This window comes from Mastigoproctus giganteus, chromosome 4 (assembly GCF_048544385.1).
Source record: "Mastigoproctus giganteus isolate SK-2022 chromosome 4, ASM4854438v1, whole genome shotgun sequence".
Classification (NCBI taxonomy): domain Eukaryota; kingdom Metazoa; phylum Arthropoda; class Arachnida; order Uropygi; family Thelyphonidae; genus Mastigoproctus; species Mastigoproctus giganteus.
The window spans coordinates 44,265,510-44,279,347 of record NC_143578.1 but is presented as its reverse complement, the minus strand read 5'-3'; the positions used below and the strand labels follow the sequence as shown (position 1 = coordinate 44,279,347).

The window sequence follows — 13,838 nt, the reverse complement described above, 5'->3', positions numbered from 1 at the left end:
ATGAGAGTTAATTTAAGCATATCCTTCAGTTTCCCAGAATATATAATTTGAGTCTAATAATTTGTTCATGTCTGTAAATGCTGCCATAAAGTTCATGTAATGTGAGCAGTTCCACAAATAAAACTCTGGCACTTTTCAAAATAATATTAACTGGAATTAATAAGTACAGTTGATTCCGGTTATTTGGGACACATTGAGACTAGTGCATTTTGGCCTGATTAAGAAGCTGCCCCAATTATCCGAAGTTTCACGTAAATAGATAAAAATACAATGTACCCCCCTTTACAATTGGTTCACTGTGTAGTCAAATCACATTACGACGAACTCAACATAGTAAAGTACCGTTCACTATACGATGTGCAGTAAGTGCCGGTCATTGTGATCACATTTGTGAATTGATTTTAATTCTATTGAACAGCGATTCTAATTAGCGAAAATAGGAGGAATATTATCCACAGGCTATAAAAGTAAAGTTATATTAAGCACAAATTTACCCTTTATTACCTTACCAATTCGGCCCTGGAAAGATTGTGCAAGGCTCAAGGGGTAGAATTTTTTTTCAGCCTGGTCTGTACTTGTTAACAGAAGGGACTGCTTCTACATGGATGGGATACACTTAAATAGAAAGGGTGCAAGAATATTTACTGATGCTATCAAGGCAGTGTTAGGTGGGTAGGAAAACTGCTATCTTGGGGGGGGGGAGATACAAGGACTAATAGATTAACAGTAGCCACTGGCAGAGGTGAAAGTGATTCTTGCACTGCTTCTATTGGAATGAGCAGTAGCCTGGAAAACAAGATGCAGGATATTTCAGAGACTGCGGGGAGTCATTGCGGTACAAGTAAACACATGGGTTGTGTTAGGGTAGCTAAGAAAAAGAACAGGTGCATGTATACTTGCGTGTACACCAATGCTAGGAGTTTGGTAAATAAATTTGAGGTATTGCTCAAAGCATCAAAGGCAATATTGTTGGGATATCAGAGACGTGGTGTCACACAGATATAAGGAATGCAGAACTGGAATTTGGGGAGTACAACATTTACAGAAAGGATAGACAGGATAGGATGGGAGGAGGGGTTATGCTATTAGTTAAGAAACATATAAAATCCAAGGAAGTGAAGCCAGTCGACATCGCTGAACAGTGCAGTGTCGAGTCAGTTTGGTGTAACATAAAGCATTGGGAGATCAAAATTGAGAGTAGGAGTGTGCTATAGGCCTAATGACTCTGATGAGTATAATAAGAAACTGTACAGGGAAATAGAGTGGGCCAGTAAATCAGAGTGTCTTATAATGGGGGATTTTAATTTCCCAGATATTGACTGGAATTTGTGGGTTGGTCACTCACACACTAGCAAGGCTTTTGTGGATTTATTGGATGATTGTTTTCTACATCAGCATGTTCAGGAGGCAACTAGAGAGAGCAATACTCTTGATTTGATTATCAGTAGTGATTCTTCATGCATTAAGAATCTGCAGATAGAGGAACCACTAGGTGGCAGTGATCACAGTGTGCTGAAGTGCGATTTACTCAAAGAACTTTTTTTTGGTAGTTGTTGGCGCATAGGCTTCTGTGGCCAAAATGCACCTTCCAAGGTTTTTGCAGTACTTTGATCCAAGCCTGAGGCGGGAATCGATCCCGCGACCTATGGGTTGCTAGGTAGGCACTTTATCCACCCGGCTAGCCCGGTCGGCCAAAGAAGTAACTACCATCAGGGTTAAATGGAAGGGTTATTGCTTTCGTAAAGGCAACTACGATGGTCTGAGACAGTATTTAAATTCTATACAGTGGGACCAACTGATGATGTTACCAACAGCAAATTCAAAATGGGAAACATTCAAAGAACTTATCTTGGAAGCTACTAGGCTCTACATACCAACTAAGAAATATTGTTCAAGGTTTAGGCCTAAATGGATGTCAGATGTACTAATGAGATATGTGGCAGAGAACAAAAATGCTTGGGATACATATAAATTAACACGTGACACAGAAGCCTATGATAGATATAAGCTGATCTGTAACCAAGTTACAAAGGAGGTTAGGCAGGCAAAGGCAGATTACGAGAAATCTTTGGCAAGGGATGCAAAGAAAAACAGCAAGGAGTTCTTTACTTATGTAAACTCTAGAAGGAAGGGGATGAATCAGATTGGTCCATTGATATTGATGGTTCAACCGTTGATGATCCTGCTCAGGTAGCTAACAAACTAAATGAATATTTTGCATCGACATTCACACATGAGGAATTATTCAGCGAGGGGAAAGCCAGAGGTGTATTCAACTCTAGCAGTAGGCTAGAGAATCTTGTAATAACTGAGAGTAAAGTGGAGGAGAAATTGTTGAAGATAAACACAAGAAAGGCACCCGGGGTGGATGGGATCTATCCAGTTATATTAAAGGAGGCAGCAGAGGAAGTAAGCAAACCCTTAGCCATAATTATGAGAGCTTCCTTGGACTCAGGGGAGGTACCCATAGACTGGAGATGTGCAAATGTGACCCCAATTCACAAAGGAGGATCAAAGGCTGACACAAGTAATTATAGACTTGTGAGTTTAACTTCTGTTCCAGGAAAATTAATGGAGGCACTGGTTAAAAAAGCACTGCAGGATCATTTAGACGTGACTTCAGTTATAGCTCGAACACAGCATGGTTTTGTTAAGGGGAAGTCTTGCCTGACCAATTTGATTGGATACTATGATGCAGTCACAAAAGAACTGGATGCAGGGAATAACTTTGATATTATATACTTGGATCTTAGAAAGGCTTTTGATACTGTTGCACATGGAAGACTGCTGCACAAATGGAGGCAAATTGCTGCTATGGATAAAGGGGTGGTTGAGGGGGAGAAGACAGAGTGGTAACCAATGGACACTGCTCATCGTGGACTAATGTTATTAGTTGAGTCCCTCAGGGTTCAGTGTTGGGTCCATTATTGTTTTCTGTATTTATAAATAATATTGATGATGGTATATCAAGCTTAATGTCCAAGTTTGCAGACGATACAAAAGTTGGCAGGGTTGTTAAGGACACTACTGATGCTATGTTGCTGCAACAGGATCTGGAAAGGTTGAGAAGATGGGCTGAGAGGTGGCAAATGAAGTTTAACATTGACAAATGTAAAGTACTACATATGGGAAACAGCAACCCCAGAGCAACGTATCAACTCTGTGGTACTACACTGACAGTGGTAGAGAATGAAAAGGACCTGGGGGTAATTGTGCAGGCAGATATGAAGATCTCTGAGCAGTGCAGATGGACTGCAAGAGTAGCTCATGGTGTCTTATCAATGATATACAGGAATTTGTCTAGCAGGGATAAGGAGGTGATTATTCCCTTGTATAAGGCAATGGTCAGGCTACACCTTGAGTACTGTATACATGTCTGGAAGCCTCATTTCAAGAAGGATGTAGAGCTGCTGGAACGAGCACAGAGAAGGGCAACAAGATTAGTGAATGGAACAAAGGGTTGCTCTTACGAAGAAAGGCTTAAGTTTTGCAAATTGCAGTGTCTGGAGACTAGACACCTGTGAGGGGATCTGATGATTGAGGTGTATAAAGCCTTGAATGGTTTGAGCATGCTCAATGCTGATGGGATTCTTTCTCTTGCTCAGAATAATCACATGAGAGGGCATAAATTCAAATTGAGGAAAGACAGATTTGGATAGATGTGTGGAAGTTTGCCTTTAGCCAGCAGGTAGTTGGTTGGTGGAACGGACTTCCATCTTTTGCTGTGATAGCCTAAATAAATTTAAGGGTGAGCTGGACAGGTATTTGGAATGAACGGAGGGGTGAAATTGGAGCTTTTTTGTTTTTGTTTTTTTTGACTGATGCTGCATAAGCTTGCTTTCTTGCATCATATGCCTCTACTAATGCTAATTTAAAAATTGAATGATACGTGATAATCGGAATAATTAATACGTATTGTAATATGTACATACTAACTAGTGACATTTCTGTTCACTGACATTTGTGGGTGGGGGTTAAAATTTAAAACGGTAAAAAGATAAGCAATCAATAACAAAGAACACGGCACATGCAAATTGCAAGTAAAACGATACTCACAAGTGTGAACGGAGTAAGTTACGAAGCTTTAAAAATAGGAATGAAGAGAAGATTCTGAAAATTAATTTTTTTATATGATTGAAAATTCCATGGAAGTGTAAACACGGTTCACCATAATAACCCATAGAATTCCAGCTGTCAGTATTATCGCAAATTTAATAAGATCGAGTTTACTATCCGTTTATGATAGATTGCACTAACAGAAAAGCCCAATAAACAGGTGACTGCTAATTGTTTTTATTGTTTTATTGTTATGACCTCCAGAAATCCGCCTGAAGCACGTGGTACAGTCGGAGACAATCGTAGGGTAATCTCCAGTGCTGCAGTCTCTGCCCCAATTAAACGGCCTGTTGTCCCAATTAAGTGAAGTAAACTCTGGATATTTTCTCGATCGTGTTCTGTTTTTTAAGATTAGCTCGAAATAAATGGCTGCCCAAATAACCAGAATCCACTGTATTAATATTGGTTTATTTTTTCCAAAGAGCACAGCAAAGTAGAACAGCATGTGTTACTGGGATACACACAGTTTACACAAGGTGTAAAGAATGTTTTGCAAAGTACTGAATATCTAATATTGCATACTGTATATGCTCTTCATTCTTGCTTTCTTAAAATATTTTTTTAATTTAAAAAAAAAAAAAATTCTGTATACCTATTACTAAGTGATGAGGTTTAGAGCTCTGTGCCAGTCTACTTGAAACTAAAATTTCATAATTTTGATCACGTTTTTTATATATAAAAAGGCACATAAATGGATAAAATTTTAAAATACTTAAAAAAAAAAAAAAAAACCCTGCTGAAATACAAACGTTTCATCCAACTGCATAAAAAAAAATTTAAACGGTATAGAATAATTACCTGTCTGTAATATCTTTTCCTTAGAATACCTCGGTTATTGTCCAATTTATCAGCAACAGCAGCACCATATATTTCCATGCTGGCTGTAAATACAACTAATTCGTACCACTGGCTCACCTGAAAGCATATCAAATTTAAATTTACATTTCAGCATTAAAATATTATTATAAACTCAATTTCATTTGCAATAGGCAAGTATAAAAACAGAAAAAGACCAAGTTTATTCTATTCTGGATGGTTAAAAAACCTAAGATTCAAAACTAAATGTTAATACCACACTAAAATACCACAGCACAAACTTTTTTTTCTGAAATGAAGTGTTCCATGTCAAAATATGTAGGAACAATGTACCCATTTTATCTGAAATTCAATAGCGATCTCCAAATTAAACACAAAAATAATTTTATTTTAATATAGTGGCTTACTGTTTCATTATGAGTTACTTGCCTTAGAACTATTATTTGTACTCATTAATTACAATGCCTGGACACCACTACTTTCACATATGCATGTTAGATTGGAGGCTAACCATTTCTATTTGTAAAATAACAATGTTTTATTGGAAAGAATGAATTAAATATCCATTTATTGGTAACACTGAAATACACTAAACAATTTTGTTATTTTACAGCAGCAATAGTATTAAGTTCATAATTATTATGCTGTTTTTGTGTGCAAGTATATACATAAATCAGTAGCTACAAAGACAAAATGGTTATCTATATATGAGCAGTATTTAAAAAGTTATGTCTTACCATATATTTCATTATTTTAAAAATAATAATAAAAATAAAACACAATATAAAATTATAACCATTTATAAGTATATAATTTCAGAGTGATATCTGGTCTGGTCAACCCAGTACAGTACTATGTCAACTAAGCTGTGTTCTACAACTACAAAAAACACCGATGCTGTTCATGACGTGATTTTTAAAGACTGTCCGGGTTACAACAGACAGCAAAGACACTAAATGTATCCCGTGACCAAATCATCATATTTTTCACAAAGAACTGAATATGAAAAAAAATTCAGAGAAATAAGAACCAAAAGATGAGCAAGTAGATGAGGCAAAAAAGGGGGCAAATTTTGCAGAGAATATTCTTGCAACATTTTCTCAGGATTCATTTAATCATTAAGTGGGTTTATCCTTAAATGATAATGAAATTAGGCAAACAAACTTTAAGGATGTTGCAATTCCTATAAAAATAGGCTGGCATTTCCTATCAGTGATTTCAGATGTATGGATATAAAATTTTTACATACAGTTGCGAGGTGATATTTCCTTAGAGAAATTTCAAAAGTGAGCTTCCTGGACACAGCAGTAAATTAAAACCCAGATGTAGCAGTAAAGGATCTTGCTCATTTCTTTAGGAATCAAATTTTAACTGGAAGACACACAACAGTGGAAAGCAGACACACCTTTAATTATTTTAAGAGTGGAAATGTTTAGAGGTCCAGTTTAGGGCTCAGGAATCAATGTAAAAAATGTTTTTTTGAATTTGAATTTAAACAGACCATTCCATGTAAAATTAACAACTTTTCCTAAATTCTTTTTTTATGGTAATCCCAAACATGAAAAGTTATTGAAATCTAAAGTACTCTGGTAGCATGAATGGAATGGCAGACGAGAAGATGGAGGATTGTTGATATTATACAGGCATGTTAGGAAGGACTATATGCTGAAAATCTCACGAATTAACTGAAGACTATGTATATCTTAGTGCACTTGCATCATTTATACACAGCCAATTATAGATTAGCAAATTTGCAATAGCTGTTATGTTATGTTGTTATTTGGTTTTTAGGAGCATTAGCAACTAAGGCCATATTGCTCTGGGAATATGCGGTGGTCATTCCCTGACCTTTCCGCATCCTCTATTTGGTGGTGACGGGCTCAAACCCTGGTCTAATCAAGAAGCGTGTGCTACGCACTGCTGCTCCTTCCGACCTGGTTTGCAATAGCAGCATCATTTAAGTTACATTAACTGAAGACTTGAGAAACTCCATAAGACTATATGAGCACAAAGATAATTAATGCTAGAGATTAAATAACTTCAAGGGGTTTGCCATGGTAGTAAGTACAAGAACACTAAATCTTAACCCTGTTTTTACAGTAATGCCAGGAGTGTCATCAAAAAAATGAGTGAATTTTAACTCTTGGTTAGGACAACTAATGTTGACATAATAGGACTGAAAGAAACACGGTGTCACCCAGAAATAGGGGATGATGGGTTTTGCTATAGTATATACGATGTATTAGTATTACATTGGTCAACAAATTTTCACTTATTTTGTTTCTTTGATGAAATGTTTTCTGTGTTGTTTTTCATGTGTGGAGTTGAGAAATCGGCATTAAAAAAATTATTTTGCTCAAGTTTTGAAAATACCTGCTATGTCTTATGTTTTATAAAATACACTAAATAGGCTTAAAAAGGGATAAATGAAGAACATGCATCGTACTGTTTTAATATATCTTATATTGAAAAACATATTATATTAAAAAAAAAACTTTGCTACAAAAAGGTTTAACTTAATAAGAATTGATACACTTTTAGTTATTGAAATCACTCAATTCACACTAATCAACAGCAAAATACTGTATATAAAATCACTTGATTCACATTTTATGCTTCTTTGCCAATTGTTTGTTGTTGTTGTTGTTGTTGTTATTTGGTTTTTAGGAGCATTAGCAACTAAGGCCATATTGCTCCGGGGATACGCGGTGGTCATTCCCTGACCTTTCCGCATCCTCCGTATTTGGTGGTCACGGGCTTGAACCCCGGCCTAATCAAGAAGTGTGTGCTACACACTGCTGCCCAGTTGTTTGTATCCCACATCTGGGGCATATCTTGTCACAGTCCCAGGAATAGTCAGCTAGCACTGCAGAGTTCCATTTGCCTAGGTATCGCTTCTCCATCGCCAAGATGTCCTTGATGCAATCTCTCACCATGCTCATCACTTAATGGGCCACAGTTGTCTGGGAAAAATCCAAATGGGAGTGAAGAAAGTGCATTTTGAATGACAAGTTGGAGCCTAATTTATGGTATCATGACAGATGGTTTCTCACAAGCTGTTAATAGCTATCTGCTTTGTTTTCCAGAAAGTTTGTTGTTACAAGTTTGAGAGCATCCCAGACTGCTTTCTCATCACCATGGAGGAGCTGGTCAAAGTGTTCATCCTTGAGAAGGTCCTGTATCTGTGGTCAAATGAACACCCCTTCCTTTAATTTGGCCTAGGTCTTGGAAATTTTTCCTTGCGGTATTTGAAAGCTGGCCCATCTTGATCCGTGGCCTTGACAAATTGTTTCTTAAGTTCCAATTGTATGTGTAGGGGAGGTAAAAGGATTTTGCTTGGCTCGACTAGTGGACTATAATAGACTTTTTTTTATCCCCGGATCAAGTGTTACTTGAAGGTCAGTCTTCACCATAAATCTGCCATTGGTACTCCTTGTAGTTGAAGGATTCAATAAGAAGCTTCATGTTATATGATTCTTTCATATGAACTGCGTGGCCTATTGAAATTAATGGTAGTATGTTGCCATTATGTACAGAGGGTCCCTGTTATCCGAGGATTTGAAAATTAAAGAAAGCTCTTGAGAAAATTGACCAAGCACTTGAATATTTTTGTGAGAACAACCCTCTTCATGGTTGTGCAGCAAAAGTTAAAGACATAACTAAATGCTACAATGCAATTTTATCTGAAAAAATATGACAAAAAAACCCAAACAACTATGGATTCATTCTTTATTAGTAAAACTAAAAAATAGTGTAATGTCAATAAGCTTTACTTAACCTTACATTGTTCAACATATTATAATAAAAATGTCTAATAAAATAATTGTCTCATTTTTCAGTTCCTTCAATCTATTTTTTTACTTTGTAAAAGTACATAATACACATTACGAAAATTTAGTCCCTGTTTTAAGTGGAATTTTTTGGAACCAATTATCCGTGGATAACGAGGACCCCTGTAGTAGCATCGCTTTTAAACTCAATTTAGAAGAAACTATATAGCGTCTCCGGTCTTGAGGGTTGTGGTCAATATTAAGTGAGTCCATTAAACAATTGATGTCAGTGCAGACAAGAAAGTTATTTTCCATTTTAAAAAACTGGGTTAAATACTTTTGGCAGCACCGGTATACAGACAGTTTAACATTATCTTGAAGTAGATTCCACTGTTGCAGTCTTGAACTAAAAGTTCTACCCTATTTTTTGGTAAATCAAGATCTCTGATAAGATCATTTAATTGTTTTTATAATTTTGTGTGGCTCTGCAGAGGAAAAATTGGAAATAAAATCAGGATCTATTGATGTGGAGGGTCAGGTGATTTATCTTGGCCATCACCAGATTCTAAAACATATTCATCTGGTGACTCATAAATAGGAAGCCCTTCTCTGGTCGAATAGCAGATGATATATTCGGGTAGCGTAAGGTCCCATTTTTTTTCTTCTTGGAAATCCCCTGCTGAAGAGGTGGTGCCATACAAAAACAACAGTTCATTATATGATCTGAAGGCTCTTTTTCCATATCATAGGCACAGCGAAAGGCACGAGTGGCCTTTGTGATTTCACCAGTTGTGGAGATCAGAAGCACAAGTATTGCAGCAAATATCAGGTGCCCAGTTTTTGATTTGGTCCCCAACTCTGCAGCTAAAATAACAGCTGAATTCTTTTTTTTAAAATTATCATTGGAGTAATGGCATGCTTCTGTGATGCAAATGTCACTTCACCACAAACATAACAAAAATTATCCATACTTATGGAGCATTGCTAAATTTTAAGTTTTTGCTCAGTCGCAAATAACAAGTATAGCACGGTCAGATGCCTGGCTCAGACTGACTGACAGGGATAGACAGGAAACAGTGTGACTCAAGGCTCAATTTCCCCCAAAAATCGAGCAAAAACAAGCTGAAACTGACATGTATAGAACATCAAAACTAGAGCCAATAATCCATTTTAACTGTTATATTCATATTTAGCATATTAATATTAGTCAAAATTGACTTAATTTTATTACCAAAACATTTTAGCTGTTGACCAGTTGGCAAGCTATACAGCACCAGCAAAAAAAAAAAAAAAAAAACCCATCCCACATCACCTGTCCATGTCTTCCAATGGATTTGTCTAGTATTTCCACGAATTTATTCAAACTACCCACTTTCAACAACAGATCAAAAAAAGTTTGTTCCAACAATCAACAGTGGCTGAAGGCAAACTTTGCATATCTATCCTGCAACAATCCTTCCTCAATTTGAATTTGTGTTCCCTTATGTATGCATATATAGTCTGAGCAAGAGGAAGAATGCCATCGGCATCATTGAGCTTTCTCAATCTATTCAAAACCTTAAACACTTCAATCAGATTACCTTGCAGGTGCCTAGTCTCCATTGCTGCAATTTGCAGAACTGATGCCTTTCTTGGTAAGAGCATCTTTTTGTTCCTCTCAACAATCTTGTTGCCCTCCTCTACACCTATTTCAGCAGATCTACCGTATTTCCCCATGTATAAGACGCACCTTAATTTTGGGGCCCGAAATTTAAAAAAAAATGTATTACAAAGTTATTGAACTCAAGTTTTATTCATCATAAAATTCATACAACTCATCACTGTCAAAACTCCCATCCATTAGCTTGTCCTCATCTGTGTCTGATGACGAATCACTGTCTTCATATATTGCCTCGTCCTCAGTTCCATCTATGGCATTTGAAATGCCACACTTCTTAAATGACTTGACAACGATCTCAATCTTGATATTATCCCAGGATCTTTTCACCCAGGTACAAACTTCTCCTATAGTTGGTTTCTTCACTCTTCCTGCTGGTGTCAAATTGTCCCCAGAAGACTTCATCCATTGGTTCCATTCGTCTCTCATGGCAGCTTTGAAGGGTTTGTTAATGCTGACATCAAGTGGTTGGAGCTGGGATGTCAAGCCTCCAGGTATGACGGCAAGTTTTGTTTTTTGCTCTGCAGCAATCTTCTTTGTATTTTTTGTTATGTGTGCCCTGAACTGATCAAGCACCAATAGGGCAGGTTTGCATAAGAACCCACCTGGTCTCCTGCTCCAAACTTTCTGAAACCAGATCTTCATCCCATCCCGATCCATCCAACCCTTGTCGTGAATATGGAAAACCACTCCTCGAGGAATGTCTTCTTTTGGCATTGTTTTGCGTTTGAAAATCGGCATAGAAGGTTGGTTCCGTCCGCACAACAAGCTAGAACAACTGTATAATGGCTCTTTTCATGTCCATTTGTCTTCACAGTTACAGTTTTCACCCCCTTCTTATCAACAGTTCTGTTACTTGGGACATCAAATTGAAGGGGGACTTTGTCCATATCTGCAATCTGTCCCAGCTCAAACTGATGTATCTTCCGACATTGAATGACAAAACGATGAAATTCAAGGACTTTCTGCTCATAGCTTTCAGGCATATTTTGGGCAAGTCTGGTGCGTGTACGCACTTAGTCCATTCCGTTTAATGAACCTGAACCACCAATTGTGTCCTCCTTTGAAATTAGTAACTTCTTTTTCATCAGCAATTCTTGCCTCAAGCTGAACCATCTTTGTGGATACAGGAATTCCAATTGCCCTTTGCTCCTCAATCCATATCTTCAATTCCCTCTCTAAATCAGGCCATTTTGCTGACTTGCCTCTAATGGCCTTCTTCTGCCGTGGCGTTTTCAGTAGGGTTTCTTCTTCCCGTAGCCAGTCTCGGATTGTTTTCTCAGTTGGAGGAGGACCAAACTTACGTTCAGCAGCACGATTTCCATTCACTTTTGCAAATCACATCACTTTTAACTTGAATTCAGCACTGTACGAAAATCTTTTCTGGGCAAAACGTAACCTAATATACCAGTAACAAGTGCGAAACAATGAGCGCAAAGACAACAAGCGCGAAAAAGCGGGAAATGCAAGTAAAAAAAATCTACAACCACTGTATAAGACACACCCAGTTTTTAGACCCCAAATTTTTCGAAAAAAGGTGCATCTTATACATGGGGAAATACGGTATATCCTTATCCATGCTAGCAAGGTGTTTCCTGTATATTACTGACAAAGCCCATGAACTGTTCTAGCAGACTGTTTGCACTGCTCAGAGAACATCATGGGGTGCAGTGCTCCCTTTTAAGTGTTAACCTTCAACTGCCATTTTCCAGCCCATTTGTCTAACTTTTTTAGATCTTGTTGCAGTAGCTATTGTCATTAACCACTCTGCCAACATTTGTACCATCTGGAAACTTAGACATTAAACTTGATATACCTTCATCAATATCATTTCATTAATAAATACAGAAAACAATAAATAATAATAAATACAGAAACAGAAAACAGACAGAAACTATTGAACCCAGCACTGTACGAAGGATAGGGAAGATAAGGAGGGGTGATGGGGTCATGCTTCTTATCAAAAGCAGCCTGAGCATGATAAAAGCTTTTCCAGATTCAGAAGTTAAGCATGCTAGCCTAGAATCTGTGTGATTTTGAATGGCTCGAAGCAAAGGTATAATGAGAGTGGGAATAATAAAAAGGCCAGAAGATTGTGATTATTATGATGAGAGCTTCTAGGTGCAATGGAATGGATTAGCAAGTTGGAGAGAACTCACCATGCGGAACAAAATTAAATCAACTAGATCAGTGTGTTCTGCAGATCCCATGGGATATGCGAACAATTCCAGGAGATACGTGGATAATTTCTGTAATGGCAACTTTGAATTTTACTTACTTTTTTAAAACAAAATCTAAAATGTTGCTTATGAAATGAACAGCTACTTTGCATCAATTTTTACAAAAGAAAGTCCATTGGGCCCAGTTTCTCTTCACACTTTGTGAAGAGAAACTATGAACGTATTTGGAAAGCATAAAATTAGCGATACTGAAATCTCAGATTACTTATTAGTAAAACATTTGAGACTAAAAGCAAGTAAGGTTCCTGGAATGTACTGCAGAAGTGATTGTGTATTGTCTACACATAAAGGAAGTTCTAAAAGTGAAGTGGATAACTACTGACTGGTCAGTCTGGCTTCAGAGGTAGGGAAGTTATCGAAGGCAATGATCAAGAATGCAATACACGATCAGTTAGACAGAAATGGAATTCTGAATGAAACAACACAGTTTTGTATAGGGAAAATCATGTTTAACTAACTTGGTTAGCCAAACATGAATATGTGGATAGTCACTCATGAGCTGGATGGGCTATTGGCAGAGAAGAAAAATGCATGGAATATATACAGGGTGTCTCAAAAATATTGGTACAAACGTTTAGGGAAGGTAGGTAACATCTAAAGGAATGTAAATCGCATAGGAACCCATAACCGGAAACGTCACCGTAAGTCGGTAGACGACGGTGTTCATCAGTTCGCGAGAGGGAAAATTTCTGGTTTACTCATTCAAGCAGTAGTCGCCGTATGAAGAGCATGCATGGATATACGAACTGTGAGCTGGCAGACATGCACCTAGTCTATGGATTAGCAGAGGGCAATGGACGAGCTGCTCAACGAATTTATGGAGAACACTTCCCAGACAGACATGTACCGGACCACCGTTTGTTTGCACATGTGCATCAAAATTTGTGCGATTATGAGTCATTTAGAGGTAACAGGAGTAGTGCGGGCAGACCACGTTCGACGCGAACTCCCGCCATGGAAGAAAGTGTGTTGAATGCCATCAAGAATAATCCTACTACCAGCACATGTGCAATTGCCTCTGTCTTAAAAGTGTCTCGTTGCAGTGTACAGCATCTGGCACGACAATTCCTTACACCCCTTTCATCTCCAAAGGTTCAGTTACTGCTCCCCCAAGATCACCCTGTGCGTGTGGCTTTTGCACAGTGGTTTCTCCAAGAAAGTGTTCAAGACTTGAATTTTCCAGCCTATGTTTTGTTCACGGATGAGGCTTATTTCACTCGGGAAGGCTTATTCAATCAG

General features: G+C 37.7%; 1 protein-coding gene across 3 annotated transcripts in view; it reads right to left on the bottom strand.

Moving 5' to 3' along the window:
- Dd (CTD nuclear envelope phosphatase 1-like protein dullard) overlaps positions 1-13,838 on the bottom strand; it is a 124,827-nt gene that overhangs the window by 16,506 nt on the left and 94,483 nt on the right. For 2 of the 3 annotated variants that reach the window (XM_090371521.1, XM_090371520.1), the window contains one exon: positions 4,915-5,031. The exons of the other annotated variant lie outside the window; for it this stretch is intronic. In XM_090371521.1, the coding sequence (XP_090227647.1) occupies positions 4,915-5,031 (117 nt within the window). The remainder of the gene's footprint in view (positions 1-4,914; positions 5,032-13,838) is intronic. 3 annotated transcript variants of the gene reach the window in all.